Source organism: Carettochelys insculpta, chromosome 14 (assembly GCF_033958435.1).
Source record: "Carettochelys insculpta isolate YL-2023 chromosome 14, ASM3395843v1, whole genome shotgun sequence".
Lineage (NCBI taxonomy): Eukaryota > Metazoa > Chordata > Testudines > Carettochelyidae > Carettochelys > Carettochelys insculpta.
Genome location: NC_134150.1, coordinates 12,195,709 through 12,221,688, shown reverse-complemented (window position 1 = coordinate 12,221,688; position 25,980 = coordinate 12,195,709). Strand labels below are relative to the sequence as shown.

Genomic DNA, 25,980 nt, shown 5'->3' with positions numbered 1-25,980 from the left:
TCGGCAGGCCTACTGTCAGTCCAGGGACTCGGCTAGGTGCACAGGGGTAGAGGCTACTCTGAGTTGCCCACATCACAAAGCACTAGACCACCTCCTTGGCCCCAAGAATGTGGGAGAACTGGAGGCCATCATTGACACTGGTGGCCCTGAGACTCACCCTGAGCCAGAGCCACAGGACCAGCTGGGACTCTAAGGCCAGACCAGGGCAAAGGAACCAGAGGTTTCATCAGAGGAGGAGGCTCTCTGGTCATTGTCATCACCTCTGGCTCCTCCAGCCAGGCCCTTTTGTGCTGCGCCTCCCTGGATGTGTTCGCTGGAAACCCAGGTAGATAACTGGAGATTCAGGAAGCCGGGGCTGGGGTGGAGCCACCCTTTTCTGTGTCTCTTAGCCACGTTGCAGGCCCAGGTGTTGTGGCACCCAGCACCTGAGCTTATGGGCAGCACCACAACCCTCCTGCCAGAGGAAGGGCGCAGGGGGTGGACCACATCCAGCAGTTGCCTCACAGATGAAGTCCCACTGGCTGCACGGAACCCCCAGGGAGGTGGGTCAGGCAAGTGGATGGTGGGTTGGGAGATGGCTGGGATGGTGATGCGGGGCCTCCAGGACCAAGTGGCAGCATTAATGGGTCACCTCTCTCTCCCCTTGTCTCCTCATCTACATCCTCTGTGGGCTGGGACAGTCCCATTCCAGTACCCAGGAGCCCCGCCCCACCCTCCAAGGGAACCGGGGAACCCCCATCCCAGCAGCCTGGGCCATTGCATGGCCAGCCCCAGAGGGCCTGGCAACACTGCAACCCAGAGAAGTCTAAGGCTTCCCATACCACGGCCATTCGCAAACAGATGGTTGTCCTGCAGCAGTGGTTCCATATGGACATGAGGACAGGATCTGGTGGTGGGAGGTGTGGAGCGAGGTGGCTGTGGTGCTCTGGCACATTGCCCACTTGGAGCCAGAGCATCCAGCCACCCCTTCTGCTGCCCCTCCTTCCCTCCCCACTTCTGCCCCTGAATTGGCCACCCTGATCCCATCCAACCTCTCCCCAGCTGCCTGGCTCTCACTGTCACAGTGTCTTGTCACCAGTGCAGGCCAGAGGAAGGCAGCCTGCCCCTGTCTCCAGCCCACCAGACCCCAGCCCCAAGGCAGTGGTAACACCCTCTCCCTGGCCCTACCTCCCCACAGTCCTTGCCCCATCCCAGCCCGAATGGGGCCCTGCACCCGTTGAGGGTCACAGCATTCCACCCCTGTGGACAAGTAAGTCCCTGCTTCAAGTTTCTTGGCCTCACTCTCCCTATTGTACATAGTTCTGCCCCGTTCGCCCCTGTAGGTAGCCCCCTATTATATTTCACATACACCTGTTTAACGTTATTGTCGTTTATTTACATGTTCCATTGAGTGCAGTTTTTGTGTTAAGATAACTGTAACCAAAGAGTTTTTCATGCACCCTCGTGTCCCTTGTGCTTTTGGGGGCAGCAGTGCAGGGTGGTTGTATGGGGGACAGCAGTGCATGGTCGTTGCATAGGAAGTAGCGGTACAGAGTGGGTGGGGGCTGGAGGGTTTCAGGGGGAGACTCACTGGGGCTCCCATTCAAAGGCCTCCTGGAGGGCCTCCCTAACCCTAACCCTAACCCCATCTTAGTGTGCATGGGGCCACGCCCAGCTGTTCATAGCCGGGGCCGGTATCTGCAGTACACCTGCACAGACTGCTCATGCTTGCTCTCCACAATGTTGTGGACAGCACAGTAGGCTGCAGCCACCCTGCAAACATTGGGGATGCTGAAGTCCAGATGTGTCTGCAAACAACAAAAGTGCCCCTTCAAGCGCCCAAAATCCCACTCTACAGTATAGCAGGTGTGGTTCAGGTGCTCATTAAAAATGTCCTGACTGTGGGTGGTGTGTACCGTGTAGGGGTGCATCAGCCATGGCTGCAGGGATTATGTGACATTGGCCATGATGCAGGGTGGCATCATGATGGCTCCCAAGGGAATCTCCTGGGCAGGGACGTAGGTGCCATCATTCCTTTGGCGTCCCAGACAGAAGTTCTGGAAGACCCGGGCATCATGGACTCGTCCAGACCAGCCCACGCAGATGTCAGTGAAGCAGCCCTTGGCATCAACGAAGGCCTGCAGCACCACAAAGTGGTACCCATTCCAGTTAATATATTGCTTTGTGTTGTGATCCAGGGCCTGGATCACAATATGGGTTCTGTCAAGGGTGCCAAAGCAGTTTGGGAACCCAATGGCTGCAAATCTTGCCATGGCAGCGTCAAGAGCCCCGACCAGGATGGCCCTCTGCAGTAGGATGTGGTTTATTGCCCGATTGACCTGCATGTGAGGGAGGACATAGACAACTGGGCCTACACAGCACGGTGCCCCATAGCCCACCATGTCCCAGATGGTCCCCTGCAGGGCTCCCCAACCCAGGAGCCTACTCCTCCTCCCCATGGTGGGTGTGAGACCCCAGCCTGACTTACCTCCAGGAGGATGGCCCCAACAGTGGCCTTGCCGACCCTGAATTGGTGTCCAATTGAACCACAATACAATGGCTACCTTTTTCTCAAGAGGGAGTGCAGGCCACATGTGTGTCCTCATGCTGCAGGACAGGTGAGAGCCAGTGGCAGAGCTTCATGAAAGTCCGTTTGAACATCCTGAAGTTTTGGAGCCACATTTCTTCATCCCACTTGCCCACTACCAGCCTCTCCCACCAGTCTCCCCTGCTGGGGTATCTTCAGAGGTACCAGAGGCTACAGGGAGCAGAGCACTGAGAGTGCCCTGTGGCGAAGTCCTGCAGGACTCTGCTGGGAGGAATCATGGGATGCAGGGTCTCCACAAGGCCCAGGATGACTGTGACCAGCTGAGCACTGGGATTGGTGTGGGGACGTCCCCATCAGGCAGCTTTTGGGGCTCCATGCAAGTGGCTGTGATGAGGCCTTTGCTCCAGGCTGTCTTTAGTTAAGCAGCCCTCTGTGTGTGCAGGGTGGGTGTGTTTGGGGCAGGTCCTTTAAGGGAGTGGCTGGTTGCAAGCCCTGGAAGGGCTTGTCAGCCCTCCGACCCCGTCCGCGATGTTTCCTGGCTTGTTCTTTTGACAGGGCACACACTTCTGTCTGTATGCTCCCTTTTGAAGGAAGGAGACGATCTTTTGAAAGAGCGGATCATAAGATCCACTTCATGCATGTAGATGTGGCCTTCTGAAATCCTGTCTTTTGATCCCCAAATTTCAAAATTCTACCTTTCGAAATTGGGGAGTAGTGTAGATGTAGCCATACTGTAGTGGAATCTCTTCATTGTGATAGAGTTGCTTACAAATGTAGAATTTTTTTGTTACCAGAACTGCACTCAAAAATAAAACAATGTAAAACTGTAGAGCCAATGAGTCTACTTAGTCCTATTTCTCTTTCAACCAATTGCTAAAAAAGTCAGTTTGCTTACATTTACAGGTGGTAATGCTACCAGCTTTTATTTACAATGTAAGAATAGGTGTTTTCATGTCACTTTTGTAGCCAGCATTGCGAGGTATTTACGTGCCAGATGTTCTAAGTGTTCATATGCCCCATCGCGCATCAGCCACTTTCAGAGAATGTGCTTCCATGCTGATGATCATTAAAATAATAATGTGTTAATTAAATTTGTGGCTCATCTTCTCAGTAGAAGAATTGTATGTTTCTCATTCTGTCTTATCCACATTCTGTCATATATTTCATGCTTGGGAAGTCTTGGATGATGATCCAGCAAACGTTCAGTTTAAGAACCTTTTGACAGCAGATAAGACAGGATGTAAAGTGCTAATTCAAGATTTCTCAGAATAGCTACAGCACTTGACCTAAGGTGTAAGAATCTGAAGTGCTGTCCAAAATCTGAGGGGAACAAGATATGGAGCATGCTTTCAGGAGTATTAAAACAGCAACACTCCTATGCTGAAATTACAGAACCCGAAACACCAATAAAAGAAAATAAACCTTCAGTAGTGGTAGCTGTCTCAGGATGAAAATGAACATACATCAGTTCACTCTGCTGTGGATAGTTATCCAGTCATTCGCATGTGGATGCTTGTCCTTTGGAATGGTGGTTGAATCATGAAGGAACATGTGAATCTTTAGCTCTTCTGGCAGGTAAATATTTTGTGATAGTAGCTACAAGAGTGCCTTTCAGGTGACATTAGAAACAAGAAATCAGCATTATTTCCTGCAAATTGTAAAAAAAACTTGCATGTCTGAGTAGTTGGCTGAACAAGAAATAGGACTGAGTGGACATTAGGCTCTTAAGTTTTACTTAGTTCTATTTTTTAATTCAGTTATTTTTGTATATGTCTACAAAAATGCTATCTCTTTTCATTTTTACAGTGCAAATTTTTATAAGAAAAATAAATCTAAAGTGGACACTGTACAGTTTGTATTCTGTGTTTGTAACTGAAATCAATGTATTTTAAAATGTAAAAATATCCAAAATATTTAAATAAATGGTACTCTATTATTGTTTAATAGTGTGATTGATTGCATGATCAATCATGATTTTTAATTGCTTGACAGTCCTATTTAGTTCTTGTCCCTCCCATTAACCTCTTCTAGCACTTTTTGTTTACCAGTATTGCCAATCCTTTTTTTTTTACTAAATGTACTGAGATGAGAAATAAATTTGTTGCATTTACTCCTTTCCATAGTTTCATAATCAATTTCTGGTAAATAAGTCTCTTGTATGAGAACCATTTTGCAACTGGTCTTGAGTCACAAGTTAATAAAATATCCTTCATTAGGATTGTTCAAACTATATACATTCCCTGTCACGATATTTGCATAATTTGTGTTATATGATCCAGAAAACAAGAAGATAATTACACACCTAGGCCACAGACTAACAAACCAGGCATCTGAATTCACTCAGTTTTTATTGAAAGAAAAATATTAATACAGGAATGTTTTTTTCATTCTCGTCGTATTTTTCCTCTTCATCTGACAAAAGGAAACATTAAGAAAACTGCAAATTGTCAGAAGCAGTATGAAGAAAAAGAGGAGCATTCCTTTTATTTTATTTTTTGTAATTACAAATGATGTTTTCAATATGCTTAAGTGTTATTGGGTGCCATCAATTATGAATCCTAAAATAGAATTTCACCCTTAATTTTTACTTGGCTCACTTCACTTTATTTAAGCATGACATTTTCTGTTTCACACAAAAATATGTACAGGATTTATTGGTATTTGCATGAAAAATAAAATAATTTTCATGTTTTATAGGAAACTTAATACACTCTCACAGATGGTCCCGCTCAGGTGTGATTTTAATTACGAGATACCACAAAGCCTGGCACAGTAGGAAGTCTCTTAATAAATGTCCTAAGGCTTTTGTCTTCACATGTGAAAAAGCCTTTTTATTGAGTAATTAAAATATTTTCTTTTATTGGCTGATTTTAAAAATGAACAAGATTCTTAAAAAGAAATATGAGGGCTTGCAGAGTTCAGAATCTACCAATTTGAATTGTTTCTTGAGTGTGGAAAAGAAAGTTTTGTTTTTGAATTTCTTTTTTTCTGCTTTCTAAATTTGGTGTTTGAAAAAGCAAAGCCTAGACAAATGTGTTAATATATTAAATGTGCATGAACATGAATAATTTATTAACAAATGAAAATGTGTTCTCTTTATGTACTATGCTTGATTTTCATTTGTCACTTTGTTTAGCATTAAAGAGCTGGGTTTAGTAAAACACTGTACTGAGAAAAGCCAATAATAAATTATATCCGGACAATAACACACAGCTTTTATTAATAAAATACAAATTATATAGTCTTATTGTTAAATATATTATAATAATGTTATATTGTCTCTCCCTCCCTTAGTGGGGAATTATGAGGACTTCAAGTAAGGACCTCAGTGTCCTGACATGGTTAATTATCCATAGATAATGGTTATCAGCAATAGCTATTATAAGCACCACAGCCTCACTGTTGAGGCCTTATTAAGTGTTTTCACTCTCAGGTGCAGAGCATCTATGCACATTTTCACAGAAACAAACATCTGTGTTTTCTTTATTATATTATACATCACATTCAATGCCTTGTTTATTATAGCAAAACTAATGATGCACATTCAAACCTTTATGTCTCACATTATATTGTGGTAGTATATTTGCTACAAATATGTTAATTTAGCTTTCATAAGTCATTTATCTTTGCTAATACATAATGTATCTTATTCAGAGTGCTACAGCTCTGGAGTTCATTGCATGAAGACCTTATTTAAATATTGTTAAAAATTCTTTTGAGGGTCATAAGAAATAGGTAGAATTAACTTACGGTGAGTGGCTAGAAAGGCAGAAATTTCTAGGTTCCCAAATCCTGTTCCATAACTTTCTTCTTAAGACATAGTACCAGAGAGACACAGTTATTGGTAATCATTATTCCAAATCTGGAACAGTGAAAATATTGAGCGTATAAAAGAATCATAGGTTGTGTATCCTGTGAGATTGAATGGGTCTCATGGGAGGAAGTTCTTCAACTTTAGATAGTTATAAAACACTTTAAATTATGGTTTGGAAAATGCTTTCCTCCTTATGCATGTAGCCTAGGACATAGCCTCTAGGTTAACTGATTCGTTTAAAGTTAGCTTTTAAGTAAAAAGATAAGATATGTATAAAGCAGTAATGCAAGAAGCCTCCAGGCCCAAACCTGAAATAAATTATTGTAAGCAGTTACCATAAAGAAGTTAGGGCTATAAGCTTTAGCATTAGTAAGGTAGTAGTAACCCTAAGTTATAAACTGTCACAAGATATAATTTTGCAATAAAAAGTATTGCTGAAATTCTCTATAAGGTACTGATAGGCACCTGCAAAAACTCAGGTGATGCGTTGCAGTGTTGTAGGATAGGAACGTCGGCGGATGTTTAACATCGGGATTACTACAGTAACTAACTATATGTGCTAATAAGGTTAAAATAATTAATATACTAGCCTATAAAATAAGGACACCCAACAATGTGAGAGAGAGAAAACTAGAGGCAAAGGAGCTTGAACTCCCTCATGATTATTCATGGCAATCATCAGATCTTGTAATAGGGCTAGCTACAGTCTAGACCATTGAGACTTGACAATTGGATCACTTGGTGAGCAAGAAGTAGCATAGAACCCTAATGGGTATTATCTGTCTTCACATGAATAGAGAGACTATGCGTATGACATAAAGTTGATATTGCATTACTGTTACATTCTTGTTTGGGTCAGAATGTCTACATTCACTAATTATGTTGATAAGACTGTTGCAAAGTCAAAAACTTTATCCTAAATTTGAGTGTTGCAGCCAATTTAACTGTAATCTAATAACTCTGAACTTCTAATGAATACTGAATAATGGAATGGAAAGAGCAAATGCAAAATTTACATAAATGGAGTCCCATTTAGGCTGAGGACTACCAAATATAGGGTGGGTTTTATGGTCTTTGAAGACTGTTGGTCAATATCACAGACTATCTTTTACGAGCTAAATCACATTTAAACATGCCAGTGAGGTATATGGACATTGTTGGGCCTGTGCCCTCAAATTGTGTGCAGTGTTGAGCATGTGCATTTGGGTGGGCATTATGATGCTAGCACTCATGGTTTTATCATAGATTTCACGTTATTGGCCATTTTTGAAGTCATGTGATTACATGAAAACTCTTAGCTTACGATTGTTCTAAAAGTAAGTATTCAACCTTCCTGGCTGCTGAAAAGGCAAGTCAAGAGACCCCAGATTTTTTTACATTATGTAGTCATGATTTTTTGGAACCTGGTGCACAATTATTTAATGGTTGGCATTGTGAGTGCTGGATGCACAATGGGAAAGCTGCAGCAGTCTGTGTCATAGTAAGATGAAGAACAATGCCATCAGTTAATACTAAGGGACAGGAGTATGGTTTTTGTTCAGGGAAAATCATATAAACATTTCCTCTTATTTAGTGGTGTTGGGAGCTTTTCATCTTTAGTGAATGCCTACTGCACTTTTGTCAACTTAAACTGAGGCTAAAGACACCTCTGAGCTATTTTAGCTACTGCTAGAGAATCACAGATTCACTACTAATTTCTCCACTGACATAGCTCTAAAATCGGAACTATTCAGTGGAAATCAGTGGAGTTACGCTAGTGTGAGGGGAGAATCAGATCCCCTGTTGTACAGCTTGGGCTTTATAAGGGTCTGTATCTTATCCTCTATTCCAACTTATCCTGTGTTATGAAAAGGTATAATAGAACCTGTGGATTTGGAGTGCAAGGTGTGCTAGCTTGTTTTATGTTTTGTTATTGATTATTTACTGAGTGGCAGCAGAATATTCGATGATTTAGAAAAATAGAGGATGGGGCATGCCCTGAGGAGTTTACAGTCTAGTATAGGCAAGAAAATTATTTATTTTCTCCTAATGTTAAGTGGGATATATATAGGGAGAGTAGTCCTTCATGGGATGTAATAGACTAGGAGATGGTATTGGAGTTAGCTTGTCAGTTTCTCTGTTTAATATTTACATTGGTCCTGCCCCTCCTCGCTGAATCCTGCCCTATCACTGATGAGTTAAAAGAGAACAGCAGCGTTTAAGGACACTGTGAATACATAACTCCTTGAAGAAGAGCTAGATCTGTGGCATGTGGAAACATGCAGTTTCTGCACAGATGGGTCTGACCACTCACAGACCTTAAGTGATCTTTGGTTTTCAGCTCTCAAAAAAATCTTGCTTCTGCTGTTGAACAAGCTCCCTTACTCTACCTCAGGAGAACAAAACAGTCAAGGTTTTGGCTGCTACCCAGAAAAGAAATACATGCAAAGGGGATAATCTGGCCCTCCGCGGTACTACTAGAAAAGCAGAGTGCACTTAAATATGTCAAAGGTTAGGCCCAATGGCCCAATATTTAGAGTTGCTGAGCATAGTAGGCAATGGGAATTGTGATGCTAGAGAATTAGGCCTACCTGTTTGTGACTCAGGTGCAGTCAATTTCACTTTAATTCACTGGTTGCTGATGTGGAGTGTGCCTCTTAAAAAGGAATTTTGCCTATTCAGGGCTCCATTATGTGGCTTTGCCATAAGCCCTGAGTCAAGGAGGCAGCGCGTGTTTGAAGACAAGGGATCACAATCTAGCTTGCACTAGAGGGAAAGTATTCTGCCTTATGATACCTTGCATAGAGGATTTCCTCTTCTCTGCCATGTTAATTAGCACTATAAAGGAGTGGAGTCAAGGTTCTGCCCATATCCACTCTTTTTTTATCCACCTGCCTGGGAGTGGGGTCTGGAGAGCATGAGCCCAGCAGATGTGGCTGTCCTCTCCACACTGCTATCATGGGTAGTTCATGCAAAGGAGAAGGGAGATGTTTAAGAACACTTAGCCTTCTGCGTGTGCATGTGACAGTCCACAATTGTACTTTTAATATCTACCAGTGTCACAATGCAAATAATTTTTAGTAATCATGAAGGAAGAGAGGTTGGCAGTCCTGAAGACTGAAGTCCTGTCATTGAAAAGTATGGTAGGAACAATGCCTGTTTCTCCCACGGCATTTCATGTTATAATCTAAACTAAAGCATTATAAGGGAAGCATACAGAATCTAAAGACTCAAAAAAAATATGAGAGCTGGTTTCAATGTAAGTATGTAAACTTTAAAGGAGAGGCTAAAATCAAGCATCACACTTCTGGTAACTTAGTGTTGAATTCATCAATAAAATATAACTGATCTTGGTCTATCTTTTCTATCTTCATTGTAATCTTAAACATGAGGCATTTGGCTCATGAACGTAAAAAGTTTTGATCCTATGTTGTCAGGTAGGATGTCTAAAGAATCTTTGGTGAAACAAAAAAGTAATATACCAAGCCTCTGGAATTTCAGGCTTGTAATTTAGAAATATCGATATTATCCCATGTAATTTCTTTATTAAGATTCCTTAGCCTGAATCTGATACAGGTAGGAGCCAAGGCAAACAGTAACCATTTATAGTTATTCAGACTAGTTTGGATTTCACTATAATGTAAAAGAAAAAGAGCTCTTGGCTTCCTTTCAGGTGTGGTCCTGGAATAGAAAAGACGTTAAAATGTACCATGAAATGTTGCCATATGTTTCTAGAAGATTTTTTTTTTACAGTCCAGAATATATATTAGGTATCCTGAGTTCTCCTAATCCGTCAAACAATAGCTTCAACCTATTACAATATTCAAATTTTTGTGACAGCTTAGTATGGGAAAAATTTGTGACCCAGACTGAGATACACAGCTTCTGTTGAATTAAGTTCTAACTCCTTTCAAAGTAAGATGCACCACTGTGCAGGCACTTATGACACAAAGATGAGGTTTGAAGTCTATACACACTTATGTACCCACTAAGAAAGCAGTGACAGCTCTGTCCTGTGCTACATACGTGCAGGTGGAGGGAAAGGGGAAATGTGTATGCAAAAAGGACCATTCCTTCACAACTACTGGCTGTAGTACTGTCTATTGTGAGTAGCAGTGGAGTAAGTACTAAACCAAACAATAATTTTTTGCAGGATTGAGTCCTACATTTGTTTCTGTTGGTGACATACTGTATATGCTTGTTCCAGAGGTAGTTATGTAGAAGCTGGATTCTGGCCAAAATGCTTCATTGTTCACCACCATGTGCTCAGCAAAATTTGAAAAAAAAAAAAAAGTAAGGAGACAAATTTTGTTTTCTAGAAAAACATTATGAAAAATACTGAAATTAGCTCTGTCTTGGCTTAGTTAGATTACTCAGTCTGAATACTTCCTCACTTCACCCACTGTGCATGCACATGCACTCACACACACATCTGTTAAATACATGCTTTATTGATGGAAAGAATGACCTCTTCCTCCTAGTAAGCAAGGTTTGCTGAAACATAATTCAGAGTCTGCAGGGGGCCTGCTCTCAGTAACTTTGAGGTGTAGAACTAGGATTTAATTTCTCTGTCACAAATTTTCCCATGTACATGTGGTTAAAATATAGTCTACTTTTGTTGGAATACTTTGATATCCCTCAGTGAATGGTGTTGTAATATATAATAACTTTCATAGAAGCCAAGTTGGGAAATCTGTGAGAATGCACATACTTTTTGTGATGGATGTAGATTGACTGCTTTGGCTTTTATCTATGAGAGAAATGAAATATAGTACACAAATGTTTTGATAAAAACAGCTGTAACAAGAAAGGTGGTACAACAGGTTGATACCTCTGATATATCTATAAGAAAGCAGTATAAGCCAAACACATTTTGGCAATGACTACATTACAGTGATCCTTTGAAAGAAGTTCTTCTGAAAGATCTCTTCCAAAAAAACTTCTTTTGAAAGAGCACATCCACACACAAAAAAAAGTGGATTGAAATAATCAAGCTACTCTTTCAATAGAGAGTGTCCACACAGCCCCAGCTCTTTCGGAAGAACAGACCAGGGATTGAAAAATCCGTCACCATACAGACTGCTCTTTTGAAAAAAGGGCCCCCAGGGTGTCTACACGCATTTTTTCCAAAAATATCTTTTGGAAAAAGGCACTCTTCCTCATCTGGGAGAGGAAGAGGACTGACAGGAAAATGCTGCTTTCTTCTGATTTAATATTAAAAAAGTGCATTTTGTGTGTAGATACTCCATGGGATTTTTCAAAAAAGCCCTGGCTTTTTCAAAAAAAAAAAAAAACTCACTAATGTAGACATAGCCTTTAACTTTGAAAATCCGTGTTCAGAGCAGATGTCATGCTTGGGAATATATGGCTGAGATCTTGCTGGCATTGGAAAAACTTCATGATGGTAATTTACATATTGAAATAGATTAATAAGTTGTAGCAAGCTAATAAACATAAATGTCACAATACAAATTAATTATACAACTTCATAAAGGCTAGCGAGCAATACTGAAAACTACCAACAGTTTCTCCAATGAAGAATTATACTTTTGGGTATGATTAGAAGTCACATCTCGGTGCAAGAAAAGATATCACATTATCCATTTTTCCTATTTCTACTGCTTCTAAAGAATTTCAGTGAATCCAAAGTCTGATTACAGAGATGGGTTTTTAGGACCCAACTAATACTGATTTTTTTGTGCAATAAAAATGTACAATATACACTTTGCCAACTGTACAGACATAGGCTATGTCTACAGTAGAAGCATCTGTTGACAGTAACATCTGCCAACAGAGTTGTTCCGATAGTGCATCTAAACACAAAAGCAGATTGATGGAGCAATCCACTTGGTTGACAGAGACCAGCCAGGCTGCCCTGCCCTCTGTTGACAGAGCAGCTGACCGGAAGCTCTGCAAACAGTGCTGGCCGGTGAACCAGGAACCCTCTCTGTGGACAGAAACATTATTCCTCAGATTTTCGAGGGATAATACTGTAGAGACAAATAAGGAGTTCTGTTGAGACTCTGTTGACAGAACATTTTATGTGTGTAGATACTCCCTGAGTGATGTCAATGGAAGGCCCCTTCTGTCCACAAAACTCTCTAGTGTAGATAACAGCCATAGTGGAGCAAAGTTAGTTTGCCTCAGATGAAGAGTTTTTGTCTTCCCTGTGTAAGAAAAATCCATACCAGAATTAGCAAGACATCAGATTCAGACTAGCCCATTAACACTCAAAGAGGCAGCCTGCTGGAGATGTGATTTTTTTCAGCAGCAGTGTAAAAAATTGTTTTTATGGAATTGGAGATTAGCTGCATTATGCCAAGACCTCAGCCTTCGGTTATGCCTACACTGAGCCCTAGTGCCGACAGTTTGAGGAAAATAAGAAGTCTCTGAAATGCAAAATAACAGTCTATTTGCATATTTACAGAGTTAATGCACATATTCATGAGACTGATTTGCATATTCACACCAGAACTCAAGCCAGGTAGACATGGTTCTGCTGGCAAAACACCCCTTTGTCAGCAGCCCCTTATGCCTGGAAAAAATCAGGCATAAGGGGCTGCCAGCAAAGGAGTTTTTTGCTGGCAAAACCATGTTTACACGGCTTGATTGCTACTGCAAATATGCAAATTCATTCCATGAATATGCACATTAGCTATGTGGCTATGCAAATGAGTTTCCATTTTGCAATTTCAAGACTGCTTATTTGCATCAAACTTTTGGCACTCGGTCACAGTGTAGACATAGCCCAAGTTTTTACATTCTTAGAGACTGCTTCAATCAGTAAGGTATTTACTCTGGAAACTGGGCTCTTTATTACCTTCAAGGAAACAGCCAATCAATAAATGAACAATTTAATGGAGTCGAGTCCAGCTAATTATCATTACGCTGGGTAAAGGGAAACTAAATTTGCGAGATATTCCACAAAAAGGCAACCCCAAAGCCAAGAAAAATGTTGAAAAGGACAAAGTTTTAAAATAACAAAATTAAAGCTTCTGATGTCCAGCCTTTTGATATTAAAAATTGACTGGAGTATAAACAAGGAAAGCATTAACGAAGATCTACCTGCTTCCTAAAAAAATCTGTTAAAAATGTCCACTGAATGCTGCTACCTTTCTGATGATCTGCACATTTTACTCTGGGGATGGATAACCTTAAAATGACCTTTTCACATCTGGGTCATGTCCTAGTAAAACTTGTCTTTTTTTCTTAGACTTCAGCTGGGCTGGCATTTCTGGCAGACGTGTAAACAGATGCAAGCATTGTTGCTAATGACAGGTGATTATAAGTGGCATGGGTGCCAAGGTAATTAAACCATGCTTTGACAGGAACATTTGGTGATGTGATATTCCAGCATTGGAAAAATTGTAACAACACATTTTCCCCTGCTAGCCTTCTCCAGAATATCATTAATTTTGAGTGTTTGGCCACAGGACTTTGGGATCTTGAATACTGCCCACTGTCTGAAATATAGAACAATTCAGTGCAGGAAAATAGGGGAAATGGCTAGTAGGAAAGAGTAGGTATATGAACAGAATTTTGAACTCTTTAGATGAAGCATAATTCTAGGAAGCTCTTTCACATAGAGATGCAGTACGTTAGTTATAGGAGCTATGATAGCCTGCTTTATTTAATGATTATTGTGCTAAATTTTGTAATGACTATATTATTGTGCTATTCTTTACCATATACTGTATTTCTTATTGAATATCAAAAATGTACTTTTGCTGCATGTTGAAGTTCCTAAATCTGTTGAAAAGCAGATTGTGGATCTGTGCTTCACAAAACAGTCCAAATTATTCCAAAACTAGAAATAAAACATAGGCTTAGAAACCATAAATGATAAAATAAATATTTGTAAAACTTTTATATTATGTAAGCAACATGTTGTCAAAACTTAATGATTTGCTGGAGCAGATGACTTTATGCCCCTCACTCTGATACTTTTTCTGATCATGGTATTTCTCAATGCTTTTGGTGCCTGATAACCAGCAGAAATCAAGTAACTATTTTAGTGGTAAGAAAAATTGATATATTTATTTGGAATTTTAAACATGGAGTAGTCGTTTTTTCACCAATGCGTCTTAAAAGCTGTAGTCAAAGGGGTTGAGAGATCTTACCCTATACCCTTTATAGGAAATGATTAAATGTACTAAGCCTACCCAAATCACAATAAAATATTAAACAAAATCCTTGGTTTTTTTTCCTCCCCATGTCAATGTCTCCCAGGCTTTAAGATGACTGTATCCACTAGTGAATTTGTATGAAAAACAACTGTACTTGTACAACTCTTGGCCTCTACTAGACTGAGACAGAAAAACTTTTACGGTAGGGAAAAAAGCATGGTGTATGAGGATAAAGTATGTTATTGCCAATGAAAGTGAGAAAACTGCGATAAAGCAAAGTGATACATCTGAGGAATAACAGATTAGGGTGTGTTTTGCAAACTGGAAACAGATTTCAGTGTTCTTCTCGAGATAGCTATGTCCAAAGCAAACTGAAAAAGCTAGAAAGGGATCTCATCAGACTAGGGGACTGGGCAATAGAGTATCAGATGAAAATCAGTGTTGATGAATTCAAAGTAATTCACAAAGGAAAACACAATCCCAACTATATTTTAAAATGTTGGGATTTAAATTATCTGTTACTACTCAAGAAGAGATCTTGGAATCATTGTGAATAGTGCAGCAGCAGTTTAAAAAAGTTAACAGAATACTGGGAATCATTAAAATGGGATAGGTAATAAGACAGAAAATATCCTATTGCTCTGTGTAAATCTGTAGTAAGACCACATCTTGAATACTGCGTGCAGAAGTGGTTGGTCCATTTCAAGCAAAATGTATTGGCATTGGAAAAAGTTCAGAAAAAAAACAACAAAAATAATTAGGGGTATGGCATACTTTCTGTATTAATAAAACTGGGATTTTTCATCATGAAAAGTAGATAACTAAGGGGAAGATATTATAGAGGTTTATAAAATCACGATTGCTGTGGAGAAAGTAGGAGTTTTACTCCATATAACAAAAGAGTTTGATAGCACTCAACGAAATTAATAGGATCAGGTTTAAAGCAAACAAAAGAAGTATTTCTTCACACAACACACAGTCAGCCTTGTAGAGCTCTTTGCCAAATGATGTTGTGAAGATCAAAACCATGCAGGGCTCAAAAAAAGGGCTATATGAATTCATGGAGGATAGGTCTATCAGTGGCTACTAGCCAGGAGGGGCAGGGAAGATGTACCTAATCTCTGCTTTCCTGGAAGCTGGGAATGAATCACTTGATGGTTACCTGTTCCATTCATTTCCTCTGAAGCACCTGACATTGGCCACTAGCAGAAGTCAGGATACAGAGGGAGATGGACCTGACCCAGCATACCCATTCTTGTGTTCTCAGAAATGTGATCTCTGTCTCTCCTGTCTAGGGAGTATGGCGCAAGCAACATTTACTTCAAAAGCCTAACATATTAGACTTTGTCTTTTACTTACATAAGATTACTCTCTTTAAAAAGCCAAATTGTGTCGCCTGCTTGCTGTTTGTAGTTTATAGGTCTATAAACTGTGGAAAAGAGAGAAGAGAATTAGATTTCTGTGATTAACCAATGAAAAAAAATACTAGCCCATCTTTGCTCAAATAAAATTAATCTCTCATATTGACACATTTTATGAGAGACAATGGTTTTGTTCTTTATTCTGCCTTTTTTTTTTTTTTGTAAAGATTCATGTTTTTCCTATAAATGGCCTTGGAGCTGTCATTTTGATATTTTGAATATTGTCTGGTAGTCCTGGAAGTAGAAAAAGTATACTTTTGTTTCATCTTCCATTTACTAGGCTTTCATTATAGTACACTTACAGTCACCATGTGAGCACATAGAATATTAAACATTGCTGGTCTTAAATAAGCTTCCATTGTCTTATACTTCTTGTGCCTGGGGGGACCTTGCCAGTCTTACAGTGGTGGTTCTGTCAATGTAATGTCATGAAACATTTCTTGGTAATGACAGATAGTGAATATGAGTTACAGGAACTCTGACCAAAATAAATGGGTTTAATTATCAGAGATGTGGGGTCACCTGAGATATAACCAAATAGTCCAATTATGCTTTGGGTTGACCCACTGATTCAAAGTTACAAAGCAGCAAAGACAAATGGTTAATTAACCCTCTGCTAACCTTCCCTTTCTATGATAAACTTGTTTGGATTTCTCTGTCTGAAAAAAAAATCTAAGTGTGGTATATTTCTAAAAGGAAATATGACAGGAAAACAATGGGTCTTGGTATCAATCATCATCTTCTCTTACAAACACAAAGCAGAAACCTGTCATTCTATCTGGAATGTATCTAGGACACAGTGTCCAGAAATCAATACAAGATAAATGATTGCTCTCTTAACCTCACCTTTCTTCTGCAGCAGTGGTTACATTGCTCCCATTTACCTGTAGCCAATCTGACACCAGACTAAATGAGAGACCCTGACATCAAAAGCGTATTCTTTTTGTTGTTGTTGTTGTTGTTGTTTCTGCTATTGAGTTCAGTTTTACACCTGTTTCTAGTCATCTGCCTCCAGCTCCCAGATAGAGTTATAGCAAGCTGCCTAATTAAACTGTCGCTGTCTGCCCTCACTTGGCTGCCTTCACAAAGTCATTTAACTAACAGACATTCCTGACTATTAAAGCTAGTAGCAGCGTGTCTCCAGTAGTGGAGATAAAATGAATGAAGTTTGTTAATCTGCACTGACACTTGATCCTAGATGTAGAACTAATGCTGTAGCATCTGAACTTTTTTCTTTATTGTAATTACTTCTCATGTTGTTATTTCATATAATAAATTGGAGAACATTGCAACAGGTATTAAATTCTTCAAGTTGATTTATGGGCGCTGGGTGAATACAGCATTCATCTTGTGCATTCCTGAAAAGCACATCCCGTCTATGCTCAGTTCCAGGATCAAGGCTTGTACTTACCAAATACTGTAGTAGGATGATATATTTCCTTCATCTCAGAGAAATGCTCTGCTAGTAATAAAGATAAATTTTGCCCTTGTACCTTTATCAAGTATTGATTTAAAACAAGTGTTTTGAATCCAAATGTAATATCTTTTAAATAGCACATCAGAAGAATTATATGCCATCAATGATAAAATTAAAATAGGGTTGGAATTACTCGATGAAACTCAGTTGTGTTTGAAGGGGCAGATATTAAAATGACTTGTAGTTTTTTCCAGCTCTTGTATTCAGTTTGTATTTTTTGTTCAATGAATTCAAGGTCTGCCATTGTGTGGAGCGGGGAGGGTGTAGGTGTCTGCATGTAGAGGGGACAATTGCCCCCAGGCCCAGCACTTCAAAGGAGCCCAGAGCTCTGGCTGCCACAACTGCTTCATTGGCAACAGCAGTGGCTGGAGCTCCAGGTCTCTTTGAAGTAGTATGCCAGCACTGCTCCAGCTGCATGCAGCTGTGAGGTTGTGGAGGGAGCTCTCTTACCCCACCCCTTCTGCTCTTGGCCCTGCTCCTTCCAGAGTGCAGAGCCGGGCCCTCCTCTCAGCGGCTGTTGGCACCACTGGTGAATTCATTGTGTTCAGTGGGACCGTCAGCTACTGTGGGTCCCAGGGCAGAGTGGGAGGGGTACTGGCTCTGTGCCCCAGAAAGGGATGGGCCAAGGACAGTCAGCCCTTAGCACTGTCCAGACCATGGCACTCCCCCTCTCCGCTGCCCCACTCACTCCCTCACAGCCACACGCAGTGGCAAAGCAGCACTGCTGCAGTGTTTCACAGGGACCTGAGGCAACTGTTGCCTTTGCCCCCTGCTGTCAGCAGGTCTGAGTGTGATTTTTGTTGCTGGCTGGCGAGATCTCTTAGAGCCTCACCCCTCCACCTTCTCTTAACTTCCTTCTTTTCTAAAAAGCCAGGTAGCCCCTCCTGCGTCTATTGCAACTCTTTGAACAAGACCAATTTATAAGAGGCTTCCAACTTGCCTGGTTGCTATGGTAGAATAACTGGGTAACAGTTTTAACTGGCTATAGACTAAGATTGATCCCTGTGCATAGATTTTGATAAAATAGTAAATGGCCTATTTAGTATTAGTCAATGCAGTGAACAAAAACCTCTATTCCATTGCTTCGAATGAATTGTCAGATCTACACTAGCTCCTGAAGGTACTGGTCCCTATTAGCCAGAGGAGCCATGGATTCATTTGCTATGTCCCCTTCTAGCGCAAGATCTGCCTTCATACTAATATGGAGCAATCTGCACACACTCATGCTTGACACCAAGCAGAGAATGGTGGACTCATACAGAGGCCTCTGGCATTCATGACCCCACAGCAAAGGGGAATTTCTTTAGCTCCACAGTGTGCAGAGCCATTGATGGCTATTGTTTGGATTTAATGTTTAAATAGTGCCTTCAAACGTGAAAGTGCAAGTGCTAAGTAGTATTCCTCCCATACTTATTTGTGTGTGTAGTTTTGTTTTGTTTTTGGGGGGTTTTAAAATGTCTTTGAAGAGCTGGGCCTTAACCAAAAATAAACCTAAACCTTCCTCCCACAGACCATACCCTTGAGAGATGCAGCTATAAATTTGAATGTTGTAGCTTAAATTGTTCCCTATAATGTGTCAGGCTAGAACCCCAGTCTCAACAATTCCAGGTGTTTTCTCCATTTGACATTAGCTGTCCATGAAATATCTAGCTCTCATCAGTCATCCATACCATGCTTCAAGAAGGAAGCATTACCTTTATCACCTTTTTTTTGGTATACCATCATTAGGCATTCACTTAGAAAGGTAATTTATGATGGCCAAAGGCATGAGCCTCTAGGCATTTGTGTTGAATTTGGTGACCTTAGTTTGCTACAGAGAGTGTAGTTGAAAGTGCACTTGTTTCATGTCACTTGTCATGATTTCATTGGACTAGTAGAAGGAAGCAAGTAAGAAAAACTTCTACAAGTAAATCTTGAGATCGTTAACATACAGTAATTAATCTTTACACAACACTCTGTCCACATCCACGCAGCATTCCCCTTTCGGAGGAGGAATGAAAATAAGGGAGATTGAAAATGTAAATGAAGTTCCGATTTACAAATCTTGTGCTTCATTTGTGTAATCTCATGTAATCGTGCTTCCTTGAAATGTATGAGGAAGAAAGGTTCTTTTGAAAATATGTTTTCTTCCGAAGCAACCCCATCTACAGGGCTGGTTTTGCTTTCAGAAAAGTTTTTTCCAGGACGATCGCCTGAGATTATGCAAATGAAGCACAAGATTTGTAAATCAGTTCTTCATTTGCATTTTTGGTCTCCCTCATTTACATTCCTCCTCTAAAGGGGGAATGCTGTGTAGACATGGCCTCTGTGTACAACTTTTACCAAAAGTGATCCAGATGAAGGAAGCTGATTTGCTGTATGTGAGGAGACATCTTTATTATAAAGATTGGGAGGTAGTTTGGGAATATGCATTTACTTTAATGGGATCTTTACATCTGTCTGAATGAAAAGTTGAGTCCTCACTAGGTATAACAACTGTGTATTTTCTTCTTTTGTATTCTTTACAGTTCAGACTGTTTGACCCTTGGGGTCTCTAGCCTTATTTTTACATTTTTGCTTTTGATATGCTGCTGCAACTTGCAGAGCAGCTTCAGAGTGCAGAGCATTAACATTCCCCAGCTCAGCGTTCTGAACGAAATATACCATATGCCTCCCCTGCACCAGAACTATGTCATGATGCCCTCAACCCAGGCGGATAGGTTGAAATTACAGTGTGTTGTTCAGTGCTTGTACCCCAGTGTCATGTGTGGTTGAGGACAAGTTGTTTCATGCTGAGGCAGATCTTTGTGCCAGTAATAACTTCAGCTCCTTGGGGCTATTGGGCTGTTGATCTTTTATCACAGTTGGAGTGAAATACTTCTCAGATTCCCCAGTTCCTTCTGTTTGAGGAAACAATCATTAAACATTGATAATACTATATTCTGATGCAGCAGCTGGCATTATTGTTTAAAGATTCCACCAGTGCAAGGCCAGGTTTGTACAATCTTCGAGCAAGAGATAGTTTTGTATGAAAAGAATGCTGGAAATACTTTCACAGTTATTTGGAAATACGCACACCAACACCTGTTTTGTGTACATTGAATAAAATAGAAAATGGTAAATAATATTCTTAAAGATGTTACATTTCAAATAATTTGGAAATAAGAATCAGAGGGATAGATGTGTTAGTCTGTATCTGCAAAAACAGCGATAAGTTCTGTGGCTCCTTATTGACTAACAGATTTTTGGAGCATAAGCTTTCATGGGCAAAGACCCATGCATCTGTTACACTATAAGGTGTCCCAGGACTTCTCATCCTCTTTGGAAATAAGATGTAATTTGTCATTACCAGCAGTTGACTTGCATCCTCTGTGTATGGCTGATAGCAAATCTGTATACAGGTGTAAAGTAAAACAGAACTTGTGTTAGAAACCCATTTACTTCTTTCTCTTTGCCTCTAATATAGTCGATCTTCCTCCAGTTTAAGTCTTCATTGACGGTCCCATTTGCCTCACCTGAATGTTTGTCAACACTGTTTCCAGATCTGAAGAAGTGGGTCTGCCCCACGAAAACTCATCACCTAATGAATTATTTTGTTAGTCTTTAATGTGCTACATGACTGCTTCTTTGTTTTTTCAACACTGTTCATGCTATTTCCAGTGAGCACAACGACAACAGTACATGGGAGAACATTCTTCCTGTGCTAGGCCTTTTGCACACAATTCTGCTGAAAGGGAATTGCTTGCATGTGAAAACAAATGGCAGATAATTTACTCTTTTTTCCTTGGAAACACCGCCACTGGCAAAGTTCTTGTGTAGCTTCTTTTGGAAATAGTGGGAGCTTGCCAGTATCTGTAAGACTATCTCATATTGTTTTTCCATTGCAGAAAAATGCAGCTTCACCTTAAACAAAACAATGATTGTTGTACTGCTTTAAAAATCAATATCACAAAAGCAATTCAACGTGAGTTAACCTTTAAAAGAAACATTGCAATAACAATGCCAATCTATTTTCAGTGCAAGACCTTTACATTTAAAATGTGCATTAAAAATAATTTGTCATTTAGAAGGGTCTAAATAGGTAGAATTTCAACTATGTCTTTAATAAGACGTTACACACATTGTGTGAAGTCTTCCCTTAATTTTAAGTGCACAAAATAACAATAAATGTCAGTCTTTTCCAGGGGTTCTCAAACTTCATTACAATGTGACCACCATCTGATAACAAAAATTACTACACGAGCCTGGCAAAACCAAAGTCTGATTATGCCCAAGTCCCGCTGCCCTGGGCAAGGCTTCAGCCCAGAGACGGGGCCTGTGTCCTGAGCTTGCTGGTCAGGGTTGAAGCCCTCTGGCTTCATCTTTGGCTTGGCTTGAGCACATTGTGGCCCAGGATTTTGCTTTGGCTTGGGTGGTGGGGCATGGGCTTGACTGTGGACCCAAACAAGTCTAATTTAGCCCTGGTGACCCCATTAAAATGGAATTACAGCCCACTCTGGCCTCTACCCCGTAATTTGACAACCACTGCTCTAGGCTTCCTCCACAAATATAGTGTCAGGGGGTAGCCATGTTAGTCTGTAGCTTCACAAACAAACAAACAAACAAACAATCCCCACCAAAAAAAAAAACCAAAAACAAGCAGTCCTGTAGGATCTTAAAGACTAAGAATTTTATTTATTAGGTGAAGTGATAGACCACAGCCAGCAGCAGGCTCATGCAGTAGGCCAGCAGTAGGCTCATGCAGGGTAAATATGTGGGCTATTGGGTCTGTGCATTTATGTTTCCTAGAGACTGAGGCTTATCCAGTATCAGCCAGCAGCAGCAGGCTAAACCAGCACTTGCTCCTAATTCAGCAGCTGTGGCCAATTAAAGCCTGTGGAACCCTTTAAAAGGGTTTCCCTCAGGTGAGCAGGAGGGAAGGAGATAGGGGATGGAAAAGGAAGAAGCAGGGGGTGTGAAAGGAGAGCTCCTAGGAAGAGAGGGCTGCTGTACCCACCTGAGGAAGGTACTGGGGAAGCGTCTGGTGGAAGTGGCCCAGGGAGGCAGTTGCTGCATCACAGGGGGCCGGGAGGAAAGTCCCTCTAGCTACAGCTGCATCGGGTCCCTGGGCTGGAACCTGGTACGTGTGGGAGGGGTCCAGATTCCCACCAGACCAATCCACACCCCAGGGCAGCCGTAGGGGGCAGGAAGGGACCAGGCACACTAAGGTCTCTCCTCTTCTAACAGCGGTGACATGTACTGTGCCAGTGATGAGAATGGCTCAAGGAGGCTGTGACCCCTGCCTCTGTGAGAACGGGAGGCAGAGCAGGGACACGATGAGCCTCAGGCTGCACCTAAACTGCCAGGAAGCGCTGGACCCAAGGAGGACACGCTTGGGGCTTTGTCACAGTGAAGAGAAGTGAATCTTACCACCAAAAGCTCATTGCCTGATAAATAAAATTGTTAGACTTCAATGAGCTACAGGACTGCTTGTTTTTTTCCCCAAATGCAGGTATTGTAGCAGTTCAACCCCATCTTTAGTTCCCTCTACCTTAACTCCATTGAGACTCTTGTTCTGGTGCTTATTGAAAATAAATTTCAGAGTAAAAGCTATGTCTACACTACAAGATAATATTGATTTTAAGTAATTTAGCCCGATTTTACCAAGTGCCTGTCTTCACTGTAAATTCCTTTAGCTTGTTTAGTAGTGCACTAAAATCAACTATACTGTCGATATCATAATATTGTAGTAACCTGACGGGTGTAGTGTTTAGTTTGAATTTAAAATTCTGAATAAGGGGTAGTGAAGAAGTGCTATGTCTTTAAATCAAATTCGTTAGCCTGCAGACATGTCCTGTAAGTGCCCCACAATGTCTCACAGTTCTCCACTCTGCCCTCTTCCATCTCCAATTTTCTCAGGTGCGGTGGAATTAGGCAACAGGAAGACCATTTCAATTTGGCACCTGGAAGCCCATGGTTGTAGGATCATGAGAGGCTGAAAAATCTTCTTTCTTTTCATTTGCTAGTAGTGCAGCTGTGTGGTCTGTGGTTCTGTGTACACCCTGATAGCTGCCTTTTTTTTTTCCCGGCACTGCCTGGCACCAGGCTCTGCCCCCGCAACCCCAAACCATGCAGCAGCTAGGCTGTGGGTGCACGTTGTGCTTGTCTGATAGGATGAGAAACTTCTTTTCAGCCATTTACATGTTGTCCTGCCCCCCACACCCCTCTCTTTCCTCCCTGAGAGGCACCATGCATTCTGGAACTTTTCCTTGCTCGCATCCCATGGCAGCTAGTCTGTGGGTGGGGATTGTGCTTGGATGAGAAACTTCTTTTCAGCCATGTATGTTTTGTTCTGACCCCATCCACTCCCTACCCTTCCCCACCAAGGCACCACACAGTCTGGAACTTTCTTGTGCCCAGCCACATCATGTGGCTTGACCCCAAACCATTAAAAGGATGTGCTGCGCAAGGTGCCAGGCAGCTTGTGTGCAGTGAGGGTCCTGTAGCTGGCCAGGGGAAGTCTCCCTGGTCAGTCACAATTTTTGGGCAACAAAAGAAAATACTTTGTCTTTAGCATGGCTGTCCTCTCATGGAAAATTTTTGTGTGGGCTTTATCCAAAGGCCAAGGGGCTGGCTATAGTTGGGGGTCTTTTAGCCACCTGGGGGAAGTCTCCCTTGGCAGTCACAATTTTCAGGTGCTGGCTGTAACTGGGGGTCTTTCAGCTGTCCAGGGGAAGTCTCCCTCAGCAGACACGATTTTGGGGGCTGGCTGTAGCCAAGGGCCTTTTAGCTGCCCCAAGCTTTAACTGTTTAAATGAAGGCAGTGTAGTAGCTATACAATTACCACAGTTCCTGAAGTAAAGCATGCAGCGAGGTCCAAACCTCTTCCAGAAGCCCCTTCTTCCTGGAAATTTTTGGGAAGAAGGGGCCTCCGGAAGGAGTACTTCCTTCCAAAAGGCACTTGGGGCCGCGCTTCTACACGGCATTTTGGAGTCCAGAAGAGTGGTCTTCCAGACTCCAAATCACATGATGTTATGCTAATGAGGTGTGGGGAATTTGCATTTGCACCTCATTAGCATCTTTTGCTCTGTGTGTTAACATGCCACTCAGAAGTGGCCTGTGTAGAAACGGCCTTTGTGGGCTAGCAAACTCTGGGAAGGCGGGGAGAGGAAGAGCTGTGATCTTGCTTCCTACTTGTTCCCTCCTGCCTGCTGTGGTATCTAGTGCACTGAATAGAGACTGAGATTATGATCAATCCCTGAAAATATGGAGGCATACACAAAGTTGGGAGACTTCCGGTGCCCTGCTCTTCTCTTGTCCATCTCTGTAGAGGCAGCCATAATCTGTCACAATGGTTTTACAGGCTAAACATCAAAAGCATGAAAAACCAGTGAATTCAGAATAAATATTATCCTGTGCAAATAAAAGAATGTTTGCAAGAAGGGTTCTTTAAGCAAAGGTTTAAAAGACAGCAAGAAAGTGAAATACCTGAATCACCAGAGAGCTTTGTGGTGCTTTATTCTGAGAGTTAGAACTATTGACAAGGCTGGAGGGAAAGCAGAACTACAGTTGCTTTATGGGAAGAGAAATTTGGAAGGAATGCGTGTGTCTCTAACTTGCTAGCTAAAGTTTGAAAAAAGCATTATAGGAAGAAAAACACTGTACACTAGAAAGTGCCCATTCGATTTCTCTTCAAAATCAGAAAGAACTCTGGAGGTCAGGCCTGCAATTCTTTGTCTCATTCGTAGGTTTGCTCTACTCAGTTTCATGCAAGTATAACTTGTTGGTTAGAGGTACAATTATTTTTTTACTGCAATAGTTATACAAGTACAATTTTTGATGAGGACATAGTTGTACCAGTATAAATGTGGCCTTTAACTGTACTTTTTATTCCTCCTCCTTGGCTATGTCTACACTTGCTCCCTTCATTGAAGGGGGCATGGTAATCAGGCTGATGGGAGATTACTAAAGAAGCGCAGCACTTCATTAGGCTAATTCTCCCCACACAGAAACACTTCAAAGTGCCAGCATGCTGTGTAGCCTGCTACTTCGAAGTACCTTTACTCTGAAGTTGCCACGGTGGAGAATTAGCCTAATAAAGCACTGAATATGCATCGCACCACTTCATTAGTAATCTCCCATCAGCCTGATTAAGTGTAGACATAGCACTTATCCTTTTAAAATACTGGTAGAAAGCACCGTGCGCATACACAACTGTATGCTCACGAGGGGCAATGTATCTCTTTAACTGTACTATTGTAGTTTAAAGTAGCTTTGTAGTGCCCTGTCCTTTCATAAAAAGTCTCAAGCTTTTTTCTCCCAAAAGCACTCTGCTTACTTACTGGGTACGTAAGAAGATTTAGTCCTGTCTTTACTGAGTGTACTGCATCTGATATTCAACAGAATGTATTTTATTTCCAAGTCAGCAAGGAGCAATGGAATGCTGAAATCCATGGAAAGGTTTGTTTTTATTTTGTTTTGTTTCCTGTCAGTTGGCTCCAGTAATAACACTTCGGTACCAAATTAAAAGTTAACTTCATATTGTTGCTTCATACAGTCATACATCACTATTCTCAGAGTGCTACTAATGGAAGTATTTGAATTTTAATATTTCTCTAAATAGAAAAGTTGCTGGTCTAGTGAGCAGTGCCCATGTTAAAATCCTCTCTCTTCACTTA

The 25,980-nt window shown here is 41.2% G+C and overlaps 1 protein-coding gene across 6 annotated transcripts in view; it reads left to right on the top strand.

The window, feature by feature from the left end:
- FTO (FTO alpha-ketoglutarate dependent dioxygenase) overlaps nucleotides 1-25,980 on the top strand; it is a 507,378-nt gene that overhangs the window by 282,742 nt on the left and 198,656 nt on the right. Inside the window, exon 9 of one of the 6 annotated variants that reach the window (XM_075009181.1) lies at nucleotides 13,534-13,598. The exons of the other annotated variants lie outside the window; for them this stretch is intronic. Within the exon in view, the coding sequence (XP_074865282.1) occupies nucleotides 13,534-13,598 (65 nt within the window). The remainder of the gene's footprint in view (nucleotides 1-13,533; nucleotides 13,599-25,980) is intronic. 6 annotated transcript variants of the gene reach the window in all.